Source organism: Rutidosis leptorrhynchoides, chromosome 9 (assembly GCF_046630445.1).
Source record: "Rutidosis leptorrhynchoides isolate AG116_Rl617_1_P2 chromosome 9, CSIRO_AGI_Rlap_v1, whole genome shotgun sequence".
NCBI lineage: Eukaryota > Viridiplantae > Streptophyta > Magnoliopsida > Asterales > Asteraceae > Rutidosis > Rutidosis leptorrhynchoides.
Window position 1 is genome coordinate 165,384,393 of NC_092341.1, and position 25,134 is coordinate 165,409,526.

At 33.1% G+C, this 25,134-nt stretch overlaps 2 protein-coding genes across 2 annotated transcripts; both read left to right on the top strand.

The window, feature by feature from the left end:
- Positions 1 to 17,738: 17,738 nt before the first annotated feature.
- LOC139868447 (uncharacterized) lies at positions 17,739 to 18,194 on the top strand. Its single transcript, XM_071856779.1, has one exon. It carries the CDS (start codon positions 17,739 to 17,741, stop codon positions 18,192 to 18,194), a length of 456 nt encoding a protein of 151 aa, XP_071712880.1.
- Positions 18,195 to 18,925: 731 nt separating this feature from the next.
- Positions 18,926 to 19,255, top strand: LOC139868450 (uncharacterized). The gene has a single exon (XM_071856780.1). It carries the CDS (start codon positions 18,926 to 18,928, stop codon positions 19,253 to 19,255), a length of 330 nt encoding a protein of 109 aa, XP_071712881.1.
- The last annotated feature ends 5,879 nt before the right edge of the window (positions 19,256 to 25,134 follow it).

Genomic DNA, 25,134 nt, shown 5'->3' on the forward strand with positions numbered 1-25,134 from the left:
GTAAATATATATATGTAAATCGATTGAGAGAGTTTAGAGAAAACTATTTTCAAGTTTCTATGAAATAATGAAACCTATTGAATTTTATTTATAATAGATTTTTGAATTATTAAAGTGAATTATTAAAGTATGAATTATTAAAGTGAATTACTAAAGTATGAATTATTAAAGTGAATTATTAAAGTATGAATTATTAAAGTGAATTATTAAAGTATGAATTATTAAAGTGAATTATTAAAGTATGAATTATTAAAGTTAAAGTAAAGTAAAAATAAAGTAAAGGTAAAGTTTAAGTATAGTAAAAGTATAAAACTATGTATAATACGCGTATAAATATATATAATATTAATTTAAATCGTTATATATATTTAATAAAATAAAATATAAATATCGTTATCTTTATCTTTATCATACTAGTTAAGTAATGAGTTGTCAAAAGTGGTTCTAGATATTTATAAAAGTTGTATACGTTTTAATAATAAAGTTCTTTTTAAACTGAAAACGTTTTTGTACGTTTGAAACTAAATAGATCAATCGAGTCTTTATGAGATTCAATCTTCCACTATCCTTTGTCTAGTTCTCAATGATTGACAATTTGTTCATATTTATAAATCACTTTACCATTTTCCGAATATTGTTAAAATGAAAAGATTTCTCAAATCAACGTGGGCCTTTCAACAGAGACTTGTAATCATAATTTAATATATCTGATAATTCAATCATTTGATCTTATCTTCTAATTCCATTGATTAACATTTTGAAACAGATATAATCATATAAAGTATTTAATCTAATATTTTGTTTACGTTTCAAGTTATAATATATATGTAGTGACCCGAACTTTTCCATGTTTATATATATTAATTGAGATTGATGTTTACATGATTAAATGTTTCCAACATGTTAAGCAATCAAACTTGTTAAGACTTGATTAATTGAAATAGGTTTCATATAGACAATTGACCACCCAAGTTGACCGGTGATTCACGAACGTTAAAACTTGTAAAAAAACTATATGATGACATATATATGGTTATATATATAGTTAACATGATATTATGATAAGTAAACATATCATTAATTATATTAACAATGAACTACATATGTAAAAACAAGACTACTAACTTAATGATTTTGAAACGAGACATATATGTAACGTTTATCGTTGTAACGACATTTAATGTATATATATCATATTAAGAGATATTCGTACATCATAATATCATGATAATATAATAATTTAAAATCTCTTTTGATATTATAAACATTGGGTTAACAACATTTAACAAGATCGTTAACCTAAAGGTTTCAAAACAACACTTACATGTAACGACTAACGATGACTTAACGACTCAGTTAAAATGTATATACATGTAGTGTTTTAATATGTATTTATACACTTTTGAAAGACTTCAATACACTTATCAAAATATTTCTACTTAACAAAAATGCTTACAATTACATTCTCGTTCAGTTTCATCAACAATTCTACTCGTATGCACCCGTATTCGTACTCGTACAATACACAGCTTTTAGATGTATGTACTATTGGTATATACACTCCAATGATCAGCTCTTAGCAGCCCATGTGAGTCACCTAACACATGTGGGAACCATCATTTGGCAACTAGCATGAAATATCTCATAAGATTACAAAAATATGAGTAATCATTCATGACTTATTTACATGAAAACAAAATTACATATCCTTTATATCTAATCCATACACCAACGACCAAAAACACCTACAAACACTTTCATTCTTCAATTTTCTTCATCTAATTGAACTCTCTCAAGTTCTATCTTCAAGTTCTAAGTGTTCTTCATAAATTCCAAAAGTTCTAGTTTCATAAAATCAAGAATACTTTCAAGTTTGCTAGCTCACTTCCAATCTTGTAAGGTAATCATCCAACCTCAAGAAATCTTTGTTTCTTACAGTAGGTTATCATTCTAATACAAGGTAATAATCATATTCAAACTTTGGTTCAATTTCTATAACTATAACAATCTTATTTCAAGTGATGATCTTACTTGAACTTGTTTTCGTGTCATGATTTTGCTTCAAGAACTTTGAGCCATCCAAGGATCCATTGAAGCTAGATCCATTTTTCTCTTTTCCAGTAGGTTCATCCAAGGAACTTAAGGTAGTAATGATGTTCATAACATCATTCGATTCATACATATAAAGCTATCTTATTCGAAGGTTTAAACTTGTAATCACTAGAACATAGTTTAGTTAATTCTAAACTTGTTCGCAAACAAAAGTTAATCCTTCTAACTTGACTTTTAAAATCAACTAAACACATGTTCTATATCTATATGATATGCTAACTTAATGATTTAAAACCTGGAAACACGAAAAACACCGTAAAACCGGATTTACGCCGTCGTAGTAACACCGCGGGCTGTTTTGGGTTAGTTAATTAAAAACTATGATAAACTTTGATTTAAAAGTTGTTATTCTGAGAAAATGATTTTTATTATGAACATGAAACTATATCCAAAAATTATGGTTAAACTCAAAGTGGAAGTATGTTTTCTAAAATGGTCATCTAGACGTCGTTCTTTCGACTGAAATGACTACCTTTACAAAAACGACTTGTAGCTTATTTTTCCGACTAGAAACCTATACTTTTTTTGTTTAGATTCATAAAATAGAGTTCAATATGAAACCATAGCAATTTGATTCACTCAAAACGGATTTAAAATGAAGAAGTTATGGGTAAAACAAGATTGGATAATTTTTCTCATTTTAGCTACATGAAAATTGGTAACAAATCTATTCCAACCATAACTTAATCAACTTGTATTATATATTATGTAATCTTGAGATACCATAGACACGTATACAATGTTTCGACCTATCATGTCGACACATCTATATATATTTCGGAACAACCATAGACACTCTATATGTGAATGTTGGAGTTAGCTATACAGGGTTGAGGTTGATTCCAAAATATATATAGTTTGAGTTGTGATCAATACTGAGATACGTATACACTGGGTCGTGGATTGATTCAAGATAATATTTATCGATTTATTTCTGTACATCTAACTGTGGACAACTAGTTGTAGGTTACTAACGAGGACAGCTGACTTAATAAACTTAAAACATCAAAATATATTAAAAGTGTTGTAAATATATTTTGAACATACTTTGATATATATGTATATATTGTTATAGGTTCGTGAATCAACCAGTGGCCAAGTCTTACTTCCCGACGAAGTAAAAATCTGTGAAAGTGAGTTATAGTCCCACTTTTAAAATCTAATATTTTTGGGATGAGAATACATGCAGGTTTTATAAATGATTTACAAAATAGACACAAGTACGTGAAACTACATTCTATGGTTGAATTATCGAAATCGAATATGCCCCTTTTTATTAAGTCTGGTAATCTAAGAATTAGGGAACAGACACCCTAATTGACGCGAATCCTAAAGATAGATCTATTGGGCCTAACAAACCCCATCCAAAGTACCGGATGCTTTAGTACTTCGAAATTTATATCATATCCGAAGGGTGTCCCGGAATGATGGGGATATTCTTATATATGCATCTTGTTATTGTCGGTTACCAGGTGTTCACCATATGAATGATTTTTATCTCTATGTATGGGATGTGTATTGAAATATGAAATCTTGTGGTCTATTGTTACGATTTGATATATATAGGTTAAACCTATAACTCACCAACATTTTTGTTGACGTTTTAAGCATGTTTATTCTCAGGTGATTATTAAGAGCTTCCGCTGTCGCATACTTAAATAAGGACAAGATTTGGAGTCCATGCTTGTATGATATTGTGTAAAAACTGCATTCAAGAAACTTATTTTGTTGTAACATATTTGTATTGTAAACCATTATGTAATGGTCGTGTGTAAACAGGATATTTTAGATTATCATTATTTGATAATCTACGTAAAGCTTTTTAACCTTTATTGATGAAATAAAGGTTATGGTTTGTTTAAAAATGAATGCAGTCTTTGAAAAACGTCTCATATAGAGGTCAAAACCTCGCAACGAAATCAATTAATATGGAACGTTTTTAATCAATAAGAACGGGACATTTCAGTTGGTATCCGAGCGTTGGTCTTAGAGAACCAGAAAATTTGCATTAGTGTGTCTTATCGAGTTTGTTAGGATGCATTAGTGAGTCTGGACTTCGACCGTGTTTTCTTTAAAAATGATTGCTTAACATTTTTGTTGGAAACTATATATTTTTAACATATGAATATTATGTGATATATTAATCTCTTAACGTGTTTGATATTATGTGATAGATGTCTACCTCTAGAACAAGTCCCATTGACTCACCTAATAATAATGAAGAGTCAAATGTAAATTGGAATGATTTGTGGACTGATTCACAAGTTCCCGAAGAGGAACCGGAAGAAGAGTCGGAACCGGAAGAAGAATCGGAACCGGAAGAAGAATCGGAACCGGATGAAGAAATAGAACCGGTGGGGGAAATAATAAAACGGTTAAGTAAAAGAAAATCCTCAACCAACCGACCAAAGTTAATTATGGTCAATGGTGTTTCCGCCAAGGAAGCAAAATATTGGGAGGATTACCAATTCTCCGATGAATCGGATTTCGACGAGAATTCCGATGATGTTATAGAAATTACCCCAACTGAATTTAAAAAGGCAAAAGAAAATAATAAGGGAAAGGGCATAAAAATAGAGAAATCTAATTCCAACCCCGATGAACTTTATATGTATCCTCAACCCCCGAAGTCCTTAAGTTGTAACAATGACCCGGGAACCTCTAAACCACCAGGTTTTTCTAAACCAATGTGGACAACGACGGCTCGTATTAGGGGAACATCATATATCCCTAGAAACTTGGCAAAACGAACCAAAACCGAAGAAGAAGAAACGAGCGAGTCGGAATAAGATAGTTGTATTCGTGTGGTGTAATATATGTAATATAGTGTTCTTATGCTTTATGATATATGTAAAAATTGCTTGTATTAATAAGTATTTTTTTTATGAAACTAACTCTTGTTTATTTTACAGTTTAAAAACACAAAATGGATAGACAACCCAATATTTTAAGAGACCTACCCGGAGACATGATTGATGAAATCTTGTCTAGAGTCGGCCAGAATTCTTCGGCACAACTATTTAAGGCGAGATCAGTTTGTAAGACATTCGAAGAACGTTCCAAGAATGTCTTGGTTTATAAGAGACTTTCGTTTGAAAGATGGGGGATATCACATTGGGAAACCCATAAGTTACGATGTGTTTACTTTGACGCATATATTGCGGGGAACCCAAATGCTATTTTACGCAACGGGTTAAGAAATTATTTTGACTCAATATATCCGAATATTGGACTTCGTGATTTAGAAAAAGCGGCTAACATGCAACATAAAGAAGCATGTTATGCTTACGGATTAGTAATGTTCGCTTCTCACCAAAGTGAGAACAAGAACATCGGGCTACAACTATTAAACAAAACGTTTCCACAAGTGACGGAGTCGGTAATTGGGGTAAGAAATGAGGTTTTTAGATTATTACGGGACTGTTGGACATTACGTAACCCTCGTCCCTTTGATGACGTTACAACACGCTGTCTTATCAACGGCCATAACGGTTATGTTGCACAAGACCAAGGATGGGAAGTAGTCCTAGTAAAACCAGAATGCATGACTTGTTTCTGGACGTATGAATTACGTGTCTTTATTGCCTTTGCCGAACGACTTGTGTACTAGCTAGAATTGTCTTCACAACTATGCCGAACGACTTGTGTACTAGCTAGAATTGTCTTCACAACTATCTTGTATCAAAGTTATTGTGTGCTATATTTCATGCTTTATGTAAAATAAGCGGTATTGTAAGTTTGTAAAATATTGTATAAAAGTTTGAACGCGAAATATTATTACAATCAGTTTTTCATATAGAATTGTAGTAGTTGAATTGTATATTAGCTACTAAGTATGAACTTAACGGGTAGGTACTACCCGAATTTAAACTTATAAAACGCTAATATGAAGAAAAAGCTTTTATAAATGAGTTCATATTATGCTACGAAATACTATTAACTACTCTTAATATTCTGTATGATTAACTTGTTCCATTTAACTATTTTGAAGGAAATGGCACCGACTACTCGACACACCGTGAATATGAATGAAGAGGAATTCCGTACTTTTCTAGCTTCAAACATAGCCGCAGTACAGGCTGCGCTACATACCAACAATAACCTTGGATCTAGCAGTACAGGAAATCGTGTAGGATGCACCTACAAAGAATTCACTGCCTGCAAACCTTTGGAATTTGATGGAACCGAAGGACCGATCGGATTGAAACGGTGGACCGAGAAGGTTGAATCGGTGTTTGCCATAAGTAAGTGTACTGAAGAGGACAAAGTGAAGTACGCTACGCATACCTTCACAGGTTCTGCGTTAACATGGTGGAATACCTATCTAGAGCAAGTGGGACAAGATGATGCGTACGCACTACCGTGGTCAGCATTCAAGCAATTGATGAACGAGAAGTACCGTCCCAGAACCGAGGTCAATAAGCTCAAGACAGAACTTAGAGGGTTACGAACCCAAGGATTTGATATTACCACGTACGAAAGACGATTCACAGAATTGTGCCTATTGTGTCCGGGAGCATTCGAAGATGAGGAAGAGAAGATCGACGCGTTTGTGAAAGGATTACCGGAAAGAATCCAAGAAGATATAAGTTCACACGAGCCCGCCTCCATACAACAGGCATGTAGAATGGCTCACAAACTAGTAAACCAGATTGAAGAAAGAATTAAAGAACAGACTGCTGAAGAGGCCAATGTGAAGCAAGTCAAAAGAAAGTGGGAGGAAAACGGTGATAAGAATCACCAATACAACAACAACAACAATTACAACAATAATCGCAACAATTATCCCAACAATCGCAACATCAATCGCAACTACAACAAACGGCCCAACAACAACAACAACAACAACAACAACAGCAACTACAACAATCATCCCAACAACAATAATAACCGCAACAACAACAACAATCAGAAGCAACTATGCCAAAGGTGTGAAAAGAATCACTCGGGGTTCTGCACCAAATTTTGCAACAAGTGTAAAAGAAATGGTCATAGCGCGGCGAAGTGTGAGGTCTACGGACCAGGGGTTAATAGAACGAAAGGAACAAATGGTGTCGGAACGAGTAATGGCGGAGCAAGTAGTGTCGGAGCAAGTTATGCCAATGTAGTTTGTTATAAATGTGGAAAACCAGGCCACATTATTAGAAATTGCCCGAACCAGGAGAACACGAATGGACAAGGCCGTGGAAGAGTTTTCAATATTAATGCGATAGAGGCACAGGAAGACCCGGAGCTTGTTACGGGTACGTTTCTTATTGACAATAAATCTGCTTACGTTTTATTTGATTCGGGTGCGGATAGAAGCTATATGAGTAGAGATTTTTGTGCTAAATTAAGTTGTCCATTGACGCCTTTGGATAGTAAATTTTTACTCGAATTAGCAAATGGTAAATTAATTTCAGCAGATAATATATGTCGGAATCGAGAAATTAAACTGGTTAGCGAAACATTTAAGATTGATTTGATACCAGTAGAGTTAGGGAGTTTTGATGTGATAATCGGTATGGACTGGTTGAAAGAAGTGAAAGCGGAGATCGTTTGTTACAAAAATGCAATTCGCATTATACGAGAAAAAGGAAAACCCTTAATGGTGTACGGAGAAAAGGGCAACACGAAGCTACATCTTATTAGTAATTTGAAGGCACAAAAACTAATAAGAAAAGGTTGCTATGCTGTTCTAGCACACGTCGAGAAAGTACAAACTGAAGAAAAGAGCATCAATGATGTTCCCATTGCAAAAGAATTTCCCGATGTATTTCCGAAAGAATTACCGGGATTACCCCCACATCGATCCGTTGAATTTCAAATAGATCTTGTACCAGGAGCTGCACCAATAGCTCGTGCTCCTTACAGACTCGCACCCAGCGAGATGAAAGAACTACAAAGCCAATTACAAGAACTTTTAGAGCGTGGTTTCATTCGACCAAGCACATCACCGTGGGGAGCTCCTGTTTTGTTTGTCAAGAAGAAAGATGGTACATTCAGGTTGTGTATCGACTACCGAGAGTTGAACAAACTTACCATCAAGAACCGCTACCCACTACCGAGAATCGACGACTTATTTGATCAACTACAAGGCTCGTCTGTTTATTCAAAGATTGACTTACGTTCCGGGTATCATCAAATGCGGGTGAAAGAAGATGATATTCCAAAGACTGCTTTCAGAACACGTTACGGTCATTACGAGTTTATGGTCATGCCGTTTGGTTTAACTAATGCACCAGCTGTGTTCATGGACCTTATGAACCGAGTGTGTGGACAATACCTTGACAAGTTTGTCATTGTTTTCATTGATGACATACTTATTTACTCAAAGAATGACCAAGAACACGGTGAACATTTGAGAAAGGTGTTAGAAGTATTGAGGAAGGAAGAATTGTACGCTAAGTTTTCAAAGTGTGCATTTTGGTTGGAAGAAGTTCAATTCCTCGGTCACATAGTGAACAAAGAAGGTATTAAGGTGGATCCGGCAAAGATAGAAACTGTTGAAAAGTGGGAAACCCCGAAAACTCCGAAACACATACGCCAGTTTTTAGGACTAGCTGGTTACTACAGAAGGTTCATCCAAGACTTTTCCAGAATAGCAAAACCCTTGACTGCATTAACGCATAAAGGGAAGAAATTTGAATGGAATGATGAACAAGAGAAAGCGTTTCAGTTATTGAAGAAAAAGCTAACTACGGCACCTATATTGTCATTGCCTGAAGGGAATGATGATTTTGTGATTTATTGTGACGCATCAAAGCAAGGTCTCGGTTGTGTATTAATGCAACAAACGAAGGTGATTGCTTATGCGTCTAGACAATTGAAGATTCACGAACAAAATTATACGACGCATGATTTGGAATTAGGCGCGGTTGTTTTTGCATTAAAGACTTGGAGGCACTACTTATATGGGGTCAAAAGTATTATATATACCGACCACAAAAGTCTTCAACACATATTTAATCAGAAACAACTGAATATGAGGCAGCGTAGGTGGATTGAATTATTGAATGATTACGATTTTGAGATTCGTTACCACCCGGGGAAGGCAAATGTGGTAGCCGATGCCTTGAGCAGGAAGGATAGAGAACCCATTCGAGTAAAATCTATGAATATAATGATTCATAATAACATTACTACTCAAATAAAGGAGGCGCAACAAGGAGTTTTAAAAGAGGGAAATTTAAAGGATGAAATACCCAAAGGATCGGAGAACCATCTTAATATTCGGGAAGACGGAACCCGGTATAGGGCTGAAAGGATTTGGGTACCAAAATTTGGAGATATGAGAGAAATGGTACTTAGAGAAGCTCATAAAACCAGATACTCAATACATCCTGGAACGGGGAAGATGTACAAGGATCTCAAGAAACATTTTTGGTGGCCGGGTATGAAAGCCGATGTTGCTAAATACGTAGGAGAATGTTTGACGTGTTCTAAGGTCAAAGCTGAGCATCAGAAACCATCAGGTCTACTTCAACAACCCGAAATCCCGGAATGGAAATGGGAAAACATTACCATGGATTTCATCACTAAATTGCCAAGGACTGCAAGTGGTTTTGATACTATTTGGGTAATAGTTGATCGTCTCACCAAATCAGCACACTTCCTACCAATAAGAGAAGATGACAAGATGGAGAAGTTAGCACGACTGTATTTGAAGGAAGTCGTCTCCAGACATGGAATACCAATCTCTATTATCTCTGATAGGGATGGCAGATTTATTTCAAGATTCTGGCAGACATTACAGCAAGCATTAGGAACTCGTCTAGACATGAGTACTGCCTATCATCCACAAACTGATGGGCAGAGCGAAAGGACGATACAAACGCTTGAAGACATGCTACGAGCCTGTGTTATTGATTTCAGAAACAGTTGGGATCGACATCTACCGTTAGCAGAATTTTCTTACAACAACAGCTACCATTCAAGCATTGAGATGGCGCCGTTTGAAGCACTTTATGGTAGAAAGTGCAGGTCTCCGATTTGTTGGAGTGAGGTGGGGGATAGACAGATTACGGGTCCGGAGATTATACAAGAAACTACCGAGAAGATCATCCAAATTCAACAACGGTTGAAAACCGCCCAAAGTCGACAAAAGAGCTACGCTGACATTAAAAGAAAAGATATAGAATTTGAAATTGGAGAGATGGTCATGCTTAAAGTTTCACCTTGGAAAGGCGTTGTTCGATTTGGTAAACGAGGGAAATTAAATCCAAGGTATATTGGACCATTCAAGATTATTGATCGTGTCGGACCAGTAGCTTACCGACTTGAGTTACCTCAACAACTCGCGGCTGTACATAACACTTTCCACGTCTCGAATTTGAAGAAATGTTTTGCTAAAGAAGATCTCACTATTCCGTTAGATGAAATACAAATCAACGAAAAACTCCAATTCATCGAAGAACCCGTCGAAATAATGGATCGTGAGGTTAAAAGACTTAAGCAAAACAAGATACCAATTGTTAAGGTTCGATGGAATGCTCGTAGAGGACCCGAGTTCACCTGGGAGCGTGAAGATCAGATGAAGAAGAAATACCCGCATCTATTTCCAGAAGATTCGTCAACACCTTCAACAGCTTAAAATTTCGGGACGAAATTTATTTAACGGGTAGGTACTGTAGTGACCCGAACTTTTCCATGTTTATATATATTAATTGAGATTGATGTTTACATGATTAAATGTTTCCAACATGTTAAGCAATCAAACTTGTTAAGACTTGATTAATTGAAATAGGTTTCATATAGACAATTGACCACCCAAGTTGACCGGTGATTCACGAACGTTAAAACTTGTAAAAAAACTATATGATGACATATATATGGTTATATATATAGTTAACATGATATTATGATAAGTAAACATATCATTAATTATATTAACAATGAACTACATATGTAAAAACAAGACTACTAACTTAATGATTTTGAAACGAGACATATATGTAACGTTTATCGTTGTAACGACATTTAATGTATATATATCATATTAAGAGATATTCGTACATCATAATATCATGATAATATAATAATTTAAAATCTCTTTTGATATTATAAACATTGGGTTAACAACATTTAACAAGATCGTTAACCTAAAGGTTTCAAAACAACACTTACATGTAACGACTAACGATGACTTAACGACTCAGTTAAAATGTATATACATGTAGTGTTTTAATATGTATTTATACACTTTTGAAAGACTTCAATACACTTATCAAAATATTTCTACTTAACAAAAATGCTTACAATTACATTCTCGTTCAGTTTCATCAACAATTCTACTCGTATGCACCCGTATTCGTACTCGTACAATACACAGCTTTTAGATGTATGTACTATTGGTATATACACTCCAATGATCAGCTCTTAGCAGCCCATGTGAGTCACCTAACACATGTGGGAACCATCATTTGGCAACTAGCATGAAATATCTCATAAGATTACAAAAATATGAGTAATCATTCATGACTTATTTACATGAAAACAAAATTACATATCCTTTATATCTAATCCATACACCAACGACCAAAAACACCTACAAACACTTTCATTCTTCAATTTTCTTCATCTAATTGAACTCTCTCAAGTTCTATCTTCAAGTTCTAAGTGTTCTTCATAAATTCCAAAAGTTCTAGTTTCATAAAATCAAGAATACTTTCAAGTTTGCTAGCTCACTTCCAATCTTGTAAGGTAATCATCCAACCTCAAGAAATCTTTGTTTCTTACAGTAGGTTATCATTCTAATACAAGGTAATAATCATATTCAAACTTTGGTTCAATTTCTATAACTATAACAATCTTATTTCAAGTGATGATCTTACTTGAACTTGTTTTCGTGTCATGATTTTGCTTCAAGAACTTTGAGCCATCCAAGGATCCATTGAAGCTAGATCCATTTTTCTCTTTTCCAGTAGGTTCATCCAAGGAACTTAAGGTAGTAATGATGTTCATAACATCATTCGATTCATACATATAAAGCTATCTTATTCGAAGGTTTAAACTTGTAATCACTAGAACATAGTTTAGTTAATTCTAAACTTGTTCGCAAACAAAAGTTAATCCTTCTAACTTGACTTTTAAAATCAACTAAACACATGTTCTATATCTATATGATATGCTAACTTAATGATTTAAAACCTGGAAACACGAAAAACACCGTAAAACCGGATTTACGCCGTCGTAGTAACACCGCGGGCTGTTTTGGGTTAGTTAATTAAAAACTATGATAAACTTTGATTTAAAAGTTGTTATTCTGAGAAAATGATTTTTATTATGAACATGAAACTATATCCAAAAATTATGGTTAAACTCAAAGTGGAAGTATGTTTTCTAAAATGGTCATCTAGACGTCGTTCTTTCGACTGAAATGACTACCTTTACAAAAACGACTTGTAGCTTATTTTTACGACTAGAAACCTATACTTTTTTTGTTTAGATTCATAAAATAGAGTTCAATATGAAACCATAGCAATTTGATTCACTCAAAACGGATTTAAAATGAAGAAGTTATGGGTAAAACAAGATTGGATAATTTTTCTCATTTTAGCTACATGAAAATTGGTAACAAATCTATTCCAACCATAACTTAATCAACTTGTATTATATATTATGTAATCTTGAGATACCATAGACACGTATACAATGTTTCGACCTATCATGTCGACACATCTATATATATTTCGGAACAACCATAGACACTCTATATGTGAATGTTGGAGTTAGCTATACAGGGTTGAGGTTGATTCCAAAATATATATAGTTTGAGTTGTGATCAATACTGAGATACGTATACACTGGGTCGTGGATTGATTCAAGATAATATTTATCGATTTATTTCTGTACATCTAACTGTGGACAACTAGTTGTAGGTTACTAACGAGGACAGCTGACTTAATAAACTTAAAACATCAAAATATATTAAAAGTGTTGTAAATATATTTTGAACATACTTTGATATATATGTATATATTGTTATAGGTTCGTGAATCAACCAGTGGCCAAGTCTTACTTCCCGACGAAGTAAAAATCTGTGAAAGTGAGTTATAGTCCCACTTTTAAAATCTAATATTTTTGGGATGAGAATACATGCAGGTTTTATAAATGATTTACAAAATAGACACAAGTACGTGAAACTACATTCTATGGTTGAATTATCGAAATCGAATATGCCCCTTTTTATTAAGTCTGGTAATCTAAGAATTAGGGAACAGACACCCTAATTGACGCGAATCCTAAAGATAGATCTATTGGGCCTAACAAACCCCATCCAAAGTACCGGATGCTTTAGTACTTCGAAATTTATATCATATCCGAAGGGTGTCCCGGAATGATGGGGATATTCTTATATATGCATCTTGTTATTGTCGGTTACCAGGTGTTCACCATATGAATGATTTTTATCTCTATGTATGGGATGTGTATTGAAATATGAAATCTTGTGGTCTATTGTTACGATTTGATATATATAGGTTAAACCTATAACTCACCAACATTTTTGTTGACGTTTTAAGCATGTTTATTCTCAGGTGATTATTAAGAGCTTCCGCTGTCGCATACTTAAATAAGGACAAGATTTGGAGTCCATGCTTGTATGATATTGTGTAAAAACTGCATTCAAGAAACTTATTTTGTTGTAACATATTTGTATTGTAAACCATTATGTAATGGTCGTGTGTAAACAGGATATTTTAGATTATCATTATTTGATAATCTACGTAAAGCTTTTTAACCTTTATTGATGAAATAAAGGTTATGGTTTGTTTAAAAATGAATGCAGTCTTTGAAAAACGTCTCATATAGAGGTCAAAACCTCGCAACGAAATCAATTAATATGGAACGTTTTTAATCAATAAGAACGGGACATTTCAATATATACACATATACATATATAATCATATTCGTTTAATGGTTCGTGAATCGTTGGAACTTGGTCGAGGTTGAATGAATGTATGAACATAGTTTAAAATTCTTGAAATTTAACTTAACAAATATTGCTTATCGTGTCGGAATCATATAAATATTAAAGTTTAAATTTGGTTGGAAATTTCCGGGTTGTCACATTGAACATACTTTGATATATATGATCTTTTTTGTTATAGGTTCGTGAATCAACCAGTGGCCAAGTCTTACTTCCCGACGAAGTAAAAATCTGTGAAAGTGAGTTATAGTCCCACTTTTAAAATCAAATATTTTGGGATGAGAATACATGCAAATTTATAAATGTTTTACGAAATAGACACAAGTAAATGAAACTACTTTATATGGGTGAATGATCGAAGCCGAATATGCCCCTTTTTAGCTTGGTAGCCTAAGAATTTGGGAACAGACCCCCAAATTGACGCGAACCTAAAGATAGATCTACCGGGCCCAACAAGCCCCATTCTGGAATTTAGAATGCTTTAGTACTTCGAAATTATCATGTCTGATGGGTGTCCCGGAATGATGGGAATATTCTATATGCATCTTATTAATGTCGGTTACCAGGTGTTCACCGTATGAATGATTTTTATCTCTATGTATGGGATGTATTGAAATATGAAATCTTGTGGTCTATTATTTCGATTGATAAATATACAGGTTAAACCTATAACTCACCAACATTTTTGTTGACATTTAAAGCATGTTTATTCTCAGGTGATTATTAAGAGCTTCCGCTGTTGCATACTAAAATAAGGACAAGATTTGGAGTCCATGCTTGTATGATATTATGTAAAAACTGCATTTAAGAAACTTATTTTTGATGTAATATATTCTTATTGTAAACCATTATGTAATGGTCATGTGTAAACGGTATATTTTAGATTATCATTATTTGATAATCTACGTAATGCTTTTTAAACCTTTATCGATAAAATAAAGGTTATGGTTGTTTTAAAAATGAATGCAGTCTTTGAAAAACGTCTCATATAGAGGTCAAAACCTCGCGACGAAACCAATTAATATGGAACGTTTATAATCAATATGAACGGGACATTTCAACCTAATCGTAAAGTAGGGTAGTTTTTAGTAAGTCCCGTTCGTTCCGCAGGGAGCTAGCTAAGTTTAACGCTATATTTTTAAACTATATTTGTATATATATATATATATATATATATATATATATATATATATATATATATATATATATATATATATATATATATATATATATATATATATATATATATATATATATATATATATATATATATATATATATATATATAAGTAGTATTATTATTATAAAAAGGGGGTTTTACCGTTTAATGACCGGTTTGTCGATTTTATGTCTTAAGTAGCAATTAAAACCTAATGTAAAATATTAAAAATAAATACAACTTAATTTAAAGCGTAAAGTAGATGACGATAAATAAAAGAGTGATAATTAAAAGTGCGATAAATAAAATGACAGTAAATAAAAGTGCGATAATTAAAAGTAAGATAATTAAAGATGCGATGAAATATAAAATAAAGGAATTATGCTTATTTAAACTTCCGTAATCATGATGTTTGACGTGTTGATTTTAATTTATTACCATGGGTTAATTATCCTTTGTCCTAGATTATTCGATATGTCCATACGGTTTTGTCCATAATAGTCCATCGGTCATAATTATATAGTGCGAGGATCTTTGTCAAATTAACCTTATATCCGAAGTCAAATATTCCAACTAATTGAGGATTCGAACTGTAACAAGGTCTTAATACTTTGTTTAATGAATACACCAGGTTATCGACTGCGTGTAATCCAAGGTTTTACTACTTTGTTAACAATTACACCAATTACCCTTGAATGTAATCCACCCCTGTTTTAATGAGTCCATTAACTATTAATCCATTCTCGTGTCCGGTAAAATGAACAATTATTCGTTTTTATAGATATCCCGCCCACCGTACCCGATTAAGCGTATGTGGTTATTTATAGATACATCAAATTGTAACCTTTATATTAAATTAATGAGGTATCGTTTAGTTAATATAAAGCCCATTAATAACCCATAGTCTAATTTCCACAAGTGTCGTTCTTTTGTCCAAACCCAAATTATGGTACAAAGCCCAATAACCCAATCTTAATATTTAGCCCAACATCACGATTACTTCAGCTTAAATAAGCATAATAATAACTTAGTTACGAGACATTAATTTAAAAAGGTTGAACATAACTTACAATGATTAATAATAGCGTAACGTTACACGGACAGAGTTTCGACTTACAAACTTAAAGCATTCGCTAACATAACCTTATTATTATTAAACTTTAATATTAAAATTATAATTAAAATATAAATATAATATATATTTAAGAGAGTGAGAGATTAGAAAAAGGTGCGTTAAATTCGGCCAGAATTCGTGAAATTTATAGGACCTGACATGCTACAGTGTGCCATGCGATCGCATGGAATTTCCTCCTCCAGGCCATGCAATCGCATGGCCATCATTTCCTGCTCACAAAGCACAATAAACGTGGGCTGCTCGTATTTATAATAATATAAAATATAAAATATATAATTTTATATAATTATATATATATTATATTATATTCTTATACTCCGTTGACTTGTAATTTTAGCTCCGTTGCGTCGCGCGTTGATAGTTGGTTCATGTCCCGGTTCTGAATTTTCGAACGTCCTTGCGTACAATTTAATATCTTGTACTTTGCGTTTCGCGGCTCGTATTCTTATAACTTTTAGACGTTTCTTATCAATAAATTGAACCACTTGGATTGTACTTTATACTCTTTAGCTTTTTGGTCTTTTGCGTCTTCAAATTGTCGAATCTGTCTTTTGTCTTCACCTTTTAATATTTAAACGAATATCACTTGTAAATAGAACAATTGCAATTAAAAGCTTGTCTTTCTTGAAGGATAATGCTATGAAATATATGTTCATTTTTAGCATTATCACTAGCTATAACATGTTGTTAGGTAGAATTGCCTTTGGTAAATTCAGAATTGTTCCATCCACAATTCATGGCATGATTAAATTCGCAACACATAAAGGTATCGCGACAATAACTTCAACAAGCATCATGCCCATTTGTGTGGCTGTTAATGTAAAAAATGCAAAACAAGAAACCGCTGATGCTTCGGATAGCATGGTAGTGATTAATCCTGCATATCCTGAGCAAAAAATTTAAGTGGGATGCAATGTTAGTGCGGACACAAGGAAACAAATTGTGCAGTTACTTGTGCAGTTGGTGTGAAAATGATATGACTGGTGTTCCGCGTCATATTGCGGAGCGTAGACTCAATGTAAATCCAACTTTAAAACCTGTAGTGCAGAAGCGTAGAGGTATGGCCCCAGACCGCGTAAAATGACTATGCGAAGAAGTAACAAAATTGGTGCGAGCTGGAATTGTACGCGAAGTTCAATACCAATCATGGATTGCGAATCCAGTGTTGGTGAAAAAGCCTGATGGTTCATGGAGAATGTGTATTGATTTTAAGGATTTAAATAAGGCATGCCCTAAGAATAATTATCCACTCCCAGAAATTTATTTGAAAGTGGAATCATTGCATACTTTTCCATATAAATGTTTTTTGGACGCGGCAAGGGGATATCATCAGATTCCAATGGCTCAAGAGGATGCATATAAAATCGCATTTCATATTGACAAGGGCATATACTCTTATATAATGATGCCTTTTGGTTTAATTAATGCGGGTGCGACATATTAGCGTTTTGATTGACACCGCGTTTGAAAAGAAAATTGGGCGTAATCTTGAGGCTTATATTGATGATTTGGTAATTAAAAACACAACGCAAGAGCGAATTGTTGAAGATATACGCGAAACATTTGACACGCTGCGCAGAATTAACATGAAGCTCAATCCGCTAAAATGTAGTTTTGGCGAAACTGAAGGAAGGCAATTACCGTTTTTCAAAACTTTAAAAGGTTGTTTGAAACAAAAAAGCTTTGTTTGGACAAGCGAAGCAGAAACCGCGTTAACGATTAAAGAAGTGCAAAGTTTGACGGGAAAGTTAGCTGCATTAACGCGCTTCTTGTCTAAAGCTGCTGAAAGGCAATTACCGTTTTTCAAAACTTTAAAAGGTTGTTGGAACAAAAAAGCTTTGTTTGGACAAGCGAAGCAGAAACCGCGTTTTAAGAAATGAAGAAGTTGTTGAAAACTTTGCCTATGTTAACAGCGCCAGTTGATGGCGAAATTATCTACCTATATGTGTCAGTGGCAAATGAAACTTTTGGCTCAGTTTTAGTTGCGGAAAGGGATAAAATACAAAAACCTGTGTATTTTGTTAGTAAAGCTCTTACAGGAAGTGAAATAAACTTTGCGCCGATAGAGAAGTTTGTGTATGTGCTCATTTTAACATCGCGAAGGTTAAGAAGATACTTTCAAGGGCATCCAGTGCATGTGTTAACTAACATGCCGATCAAGCAAGTCTTAACAAAGCCAGAAATATTTGGTAGACTCGCGTTGTGGGCAGTAGAGTTAGGTGCTTATCAAATTTCTTACCTTCCGCGCAGTGCTGTAAAGGGCCAGGTTTTGGCGGATTACCTCGCTGAAATGACAGGGGAGTTGAAGGTGATTAATGAGCGAACATCATTAAAACCAGTGGTTGGTGAAACTTGGGATTTGTTTACTGATGGAGCTTCGTGTGCAGAAGGCACAGGTGCGGGTTTGGTCTTGGCAAGCCCAAGTGGTGAAGAGAATACGTATGCATTACGTTTTAATTTTGATGTCACAAATAATGAAGCAGAATATGAAGCATTACTCGCTGGTTTAAATATTGCGCGAAAAATGAATATCACTAAGTTGCGGGCATTTAAAGATTCACAGTTAGTAGCAAATTAGTTTAATGGTTCTTTCAAAGCACATGATTCTTCAATGCAGAAATATTTGCAGTTATTGAAAGAATTAGCAGAGCGGTTTGAGTATTTTGAACTCGCGCAAGTGCCAAGAAGTCAAAATAAGAAGGCGGATGCTTTGAGTAAATTGGCTGCTCTAACGTTTTCGCACTTTCAAAAACAAGTTTGGGTTGAAGAATTGCCAAGCAAATCAATTGATAACGACTTAATGGTTGCACCTGTTGAAGAGGAACAGCCAAATTGGATGGGACCAATCTTGCAATACATTCGCAGTGATGTTTTGCTAAGAGATAAGCGTGAAGCTCGCCTAGTAAGAGAGCGAGCACCAATGTGTAGTGACCCGTCCTAATCCACCTGGACGAAGTCTTCATCAGATGGTCCCATTGTGAGGTTCTAACCTCTATATGCCATGAATGACTCCAAATAATATCTCTAATATGAGCAAATGAACAGCAGAAAATTTCTTTCATACCTGAGAATAAACATGCTTTCAAGTGTCAACCAAAAGGTTGGTGAGTTCATAGGTTTATCATAAAACAAAAAAAATATTTCATCATTTTGATAGACCACAAGATTTAAATCCTGCATGGTATAAATGGGTCTGAATCCTATACCCACCTGTAATGTACATGCGATATCTTTTAAATACAGTATACATTTCTCGTGTACGAAATCATCTTTCATAAATCTTAGTAACCGTACACATATCTTGTGCACAAAAATAACATACACATAACCTGCGTATAAAATCATTCTCTCGATACATAACATTCACTTTTAATTGCTTTCATAGCTTGGCTTGGTAACCGACCTTAACATATAATGCGCATAATAATATCCCCAAAATAGAACATCTCGTCTGTATAATAATCATATAAACTTCGAAGTACTAAACACCACACCCACTAGCCCTTCCGTCTAGTGAACATTCTGGGTGGGGGTGTTAAACCCGGTAGCTACCTTTAGGATTCGCGTCAATTAGGCGTGCACTAATTCTCAAAATTAGTGATGTTCCCTAATTCTTAGGTTACCAAGCAATAATAATCAGGGAAAAAATATTCATATCAATTGTGGCAATTATCACGTCTACATAATTCAATAGTGGCAATTATCACGTCCACATAATTCATTCGAGGAATGTTTTGCTTGTGTCTATCTCGTCAAACATTTATAAGAGCATTTCATGTATTCGCAGTTCAAAATGTATTTCAAAAGCATTTAATAAAGCAGTTGTAAAAGTAGCACATGTATTCTCAGTCCCAAAAATGTAAAGAGTAAAAGAGAATCAAATGAACTCACCATACGATATTTTGTAGTAAAAATATGCATACGACGATACTGAACAATGCATGGTTGATCTCAGATTCATGAACCTATATCAATTATGTATATTAACACATATAATAGTAATTAAATAATTTCATTTATTAATCTTATAATATTTATATATTAAGTGTTGTAGTTATATGAAATTTATTATAAATCCTAATTAATACCTATATTTTATGTATATTTTATATCTTAGATTATATGTTATCTATATTTATTTTGTATATATATTTAAAGTAATTAATATTTATACATATGATATTATATTTATATTCATATATAATTAGTATTTTATCAAAAATCAACTATTTGTTATACAGATATGTTCAATATATAATTATATGTAGTATTAATATAAGTATACTTTTATATACAAAATATTTATTTGTTATGAAAATAATACTAATGATAATAATAATAATAATAATAATAATAATAATAATAATAATAATAATAATAATAATAATAATAATAATAATAATAATGATAATATTAATATTAATACTACCTTTGAAGAAAAAGCTCCAAAAAGAAAATAAACTGCATCCGCTCGGGCTCGAACCCAAGACCTCTCGTTCAAGTACCACTCCCTTAACCACTACTCTGCCACAGCTATTTCTGATTATAACCATATTTAATTTTATGTAACCCGTTATATTTCGTTTGCATTTCCTTATTCTTAATCTCTTTGGCCCAACTTATCTTTGGCCCAACAGAACTTTCATAACCCAAATATTTACAAGTCCAATTATGTGGTTAATTAAATCCACCAGTGATCCATTAACATTATGAAGGGTTTTGTTTCTTCTTCTATTTATATAAAAAAACAATGGAATAGAAAAACATGGGTGATGGTTTGTGTTGGATTCGATCAGGCATAATCTAATACAGATTCCTCATCACGATCACATCATTCCATTGAAACAGACCCATCGTCATCATCTCATCTCGTCACAGGATTATTATTACGTTCGTATCATTCTTCATCAACACATTATCACTATCATCTTTCTCCATCTTTCATCACCATCAACTTAATCGTCATGAAATGTTATCATCATAGTTATCTTCATATCCATCATCGCTTCATTGTGTATATATCATCATCATTATCCTTAATACATCATCATCGGGCATCATACATCTTCTATCATCATTAATCGTAACCGTATCACGTATCATAACTTAATTATAATCAACCTATCATCCTACATATAGTACCATATAGGCATCATCTTCTCATCTCTAACCCATCATGATAATTATCTCACTAACGTTGTCACTACCATCATCATCATTACTCCCTTCGTTCTAGATTTCGTAAAGAAAAAGAAAAGAAAAAGGAACTGCAGTTGTAATCGATCAATGGAGGAACCACCTAAGTAGTGATACGGCCCAACAACAGTTTATTAATCCTTAGTTTATACCAACCCAATTTGCAATTAATGGCCCAATCTCATTTAATCAAATCACGGTCCAGTTTAACTAGTGTGTATATGACCTGGTGCAGTAAATTAATAGGGTTTGGCACATAAGTTTGAAGTACCTGGTCCACCATTCACGCATGTTCAATAAGTGGGGCGAACATCTCAATCAAGGAGACATGAGTGGGTTGTTGAATTATTACCATGCTCTTTGTATAATTAACGATGGGGATTTAGAAATAACAAGAGGTACACTTTATACTTTTCCTCTTAATATAATAACGTTTCTTTTTCTTCCACTTCAATCATGTTCACTAATCTTCAGCAAGTTTTCTTTCATTTCATAACATAAGGTTACTTTTGTAAGTTTGTTTTGAGGGCTGTGTTTAATCATGGAAGAAACAGGAAACAAGCGAGCTGCTATAGTATATTACTGGTGGTTTCATAAGAAGGTTGATGGCGACACAGTAACAGTAAGAGCTGTAACTTGATCAGCGAAAACAACAGTTGTAACAGCTTCTTTTGTTTGATTCTAGTAACAATGATCAGCAATAAGGGAGATAAAAAATAGCAGGTGTGCTTTTAAGGATAAAAGGTGGTGGTTCTCGGACTGAATAGATAATCAGAAAACAAAAAAATATAGTTGTAGGTGTGTGGCGATATATGGGTCTTCCATAGTGTTCGAATGTGACGACTTGTGGTGATGGTTTGGTTTATAGAAGTAGAAACAAAAAGAAAAGTAGTTGTGGATTGAAATAGAAGTAATTAACATGTTAGTTTGATATGGTTGGCATTTCTTAAGGTGATGATGGTGGTTTCAAGTGGTGTCGTGAAGATGATCAAGAAAGATATTAGTGTTGTATTGGTGGTTTTGATCATGAGTTTTCAAAGAACGAAAGGTGGTGATCTCTCTCCCCCTGTAATGTAGTATTCCATATATAAAGTGAAAGGTGGTGATGGTTGTCGACAGAAGTATTCGAGCCAGGAAGGAACAAACAAAAATATATAAAGCAGAAAGTGAAGTGTAACATATTCGTACGATATATACAGCACAAGATTTGATTACAGTTTGTTTCGTAGCTTTGATTGGGTCGACAGGAGAATCAATCGGGTACACATAAAAAAATATATATACAAGTTGAATAAAATTTGATTGTGTAGTACTTATTGAGGTCGACGGGTAACAAAATTCAGACAGGATTATATAGTAACAAGATATGAAGGACGATTGTGAAGTCGACGTGTAACAGAACGAAGACAGGGTTCTTCGAACAAGAAGAAGAAAACAAGAAATTATAAGTCAGATGTAACAAATTCGTACATTCTTCTGTTACTCATTCCTATCCAAGTTTGTTTTTGTTCTTGTGATTAAATCTTGATTTGTACTCGATTAGAGCCAGAAAGACAAATTACATAAAGTAGGATTGTAACGTGAAACAGATCTGTCTGAATTCGAATATACAATACTATTGATTTCTATATGTATCTGTATATAATATGTACCTATATATAATACTGATTTCTAATATGTATCTGTATATATAAATTAGTATATATATCTATAATTATATATCTGCATGTATATTATCTGTATAATATAATTAAATTAATAACTATAGTATTAATACTCATAATATTATAAATAAAAATAATAACCATTTATAAAAATATTATTATTACTGATAATAATAATATCTATAAGATTTATAATAATAACATTATTAATAATAATAATATTAATTATAATATTACTAATAATATTAATGATGCTTATAAAATTAATAATAATAATATTAGTAATAATAATATTATAACAATTTATTTTTATCACACTTCTTATCCATATATTATATTTTGAGATTAATAATAGCTAATAATACTGATTTTATTATTAATGAAAGTAGTCACAGTATTAATAGTATAATAACTATATTTTTAACTTGTAATTACATTTAATATATATACATATTCATTTACACAATTGCTCGTGAATCGTCGGCAATGGTCGAGGGGTAATTGCATATGTGAAAATAGTTCAAAAGTTTTGAGACTCAACAACACAGACTTTGCTTATCGTATCGAAATCATATAAAGATTAAGTTTAAATTTGGTCGAAAATTTTCGGGTCGTCACAGTACCTACCGGTTAAAGAAATTTCGCCAAAATTTGAGTGTGGTCATCATGGCTAATAATAAAAAATGTTTTCATGACGAATATGAGTTGATAAATAGAGTTTTATCATTATTGATTAATATAGATAAAACGATTCGATTATGTGAAGCGTACGAGTGAAGCTATCACAAAAGATTGAGATAGAGATTTAACTTTTGACGTAGATACGGTGGATTTCCTGAATTCAAGGAATTTAAAAGAAAATCTTGGAAATCTATAAGATCTGATTCTTCGGGATTTATGGAAATTAAGATCTCTTTAATTAAATGCGGTAATCTACCTCGATTGCTACGTTGGATTTTTCACTTATAAATTCACCTTCTTTGTCTCCTTTTTGACCCCACTCTCATCCTACTTCAAGTCAAATGAATAATGGCCCAGAATTTGTAGGTATAGAGTTTTGAATGACATTAATATTCTAAGCAGAGAGGAACGTATTAGCATGATTTGATTTGTCGAATTACTAGAATATTCGGAAAAGATAGAATTATCAAGTAATTATGTTCTTGATATGTTTAGAGGTTAAATAGAATGAAAGAGTTATGTATCATGGTACATGATGAGGGTATAATCTGTGAATCATCACGTTCCAATAGAACTTCTAGCATGACTTACTGTAATATAATCACGTTGGCCAAGTGTCATTATATTATACTAACTCATGCTCAGATTCTTAACACTTCTCCAGAATTCATTAATAATTTATACAGAATATTGAAAACTAAAACAGTTTTCAATATGATGTGATACAGATAGCACGAAGAGATAGATAATTTCGAATAAGAATATTTATGAAAATATCTTTAGAAATATCGAAGATATTTATGATGATATTTTGGAATTTCTAAGTTCGAAAGTTGAAGAAGAAAAATTTTCCGCAAGATTTTAACATGACTTCAGAGTAAGATATTCTCTAAAGATTTCATTGGATTCAGAATTACCTAGATTCTTTGAATATAGGGTTTAGTCCTTGTATTTGTCCTTGGTCTCCTTCATGGTGTACTCAATCCGTTTTTCAGTACCAAATTTTCTATCGAGCGTTCCCAACATTCCATTCTTTATTATCAAACTTTTAGCCATTTAGACCATCTACAATTTTGCTGTTTCCTCTGCATTTAATGCTACCATATCTGAATCGTCGGTTATCAATCTGAGGTGGTTTCAAGAATTTCGAAGGGTTTGAATGAAGATTGTAACCATCAAGATACAAAGGATGTTTAAGATGAAATCAAGTGGCAAACTTGAGGAAATATTTAACTTTAGAAGATGTAGCTTATTAATGATATTTTAAATCAAAATGTGT

What these genes read in the sequence shown, in the direction of transcription:
- LOC139868447 (XM_071856779.1), top strand. Translation starts at nt 17,739, where the DNA reads ATGCGGGTGCGACATATTAGCGTTTTGATTGACACCGCGTTTGAAAAG.
- LOC139868450 (XM_071856780.1), top strand. Translation starts at nt 18,926, where the DNA reads ATGCAGAAATATTTGCAGTTATTGAAAGAATTAGCAGAGCGGTTTGAG.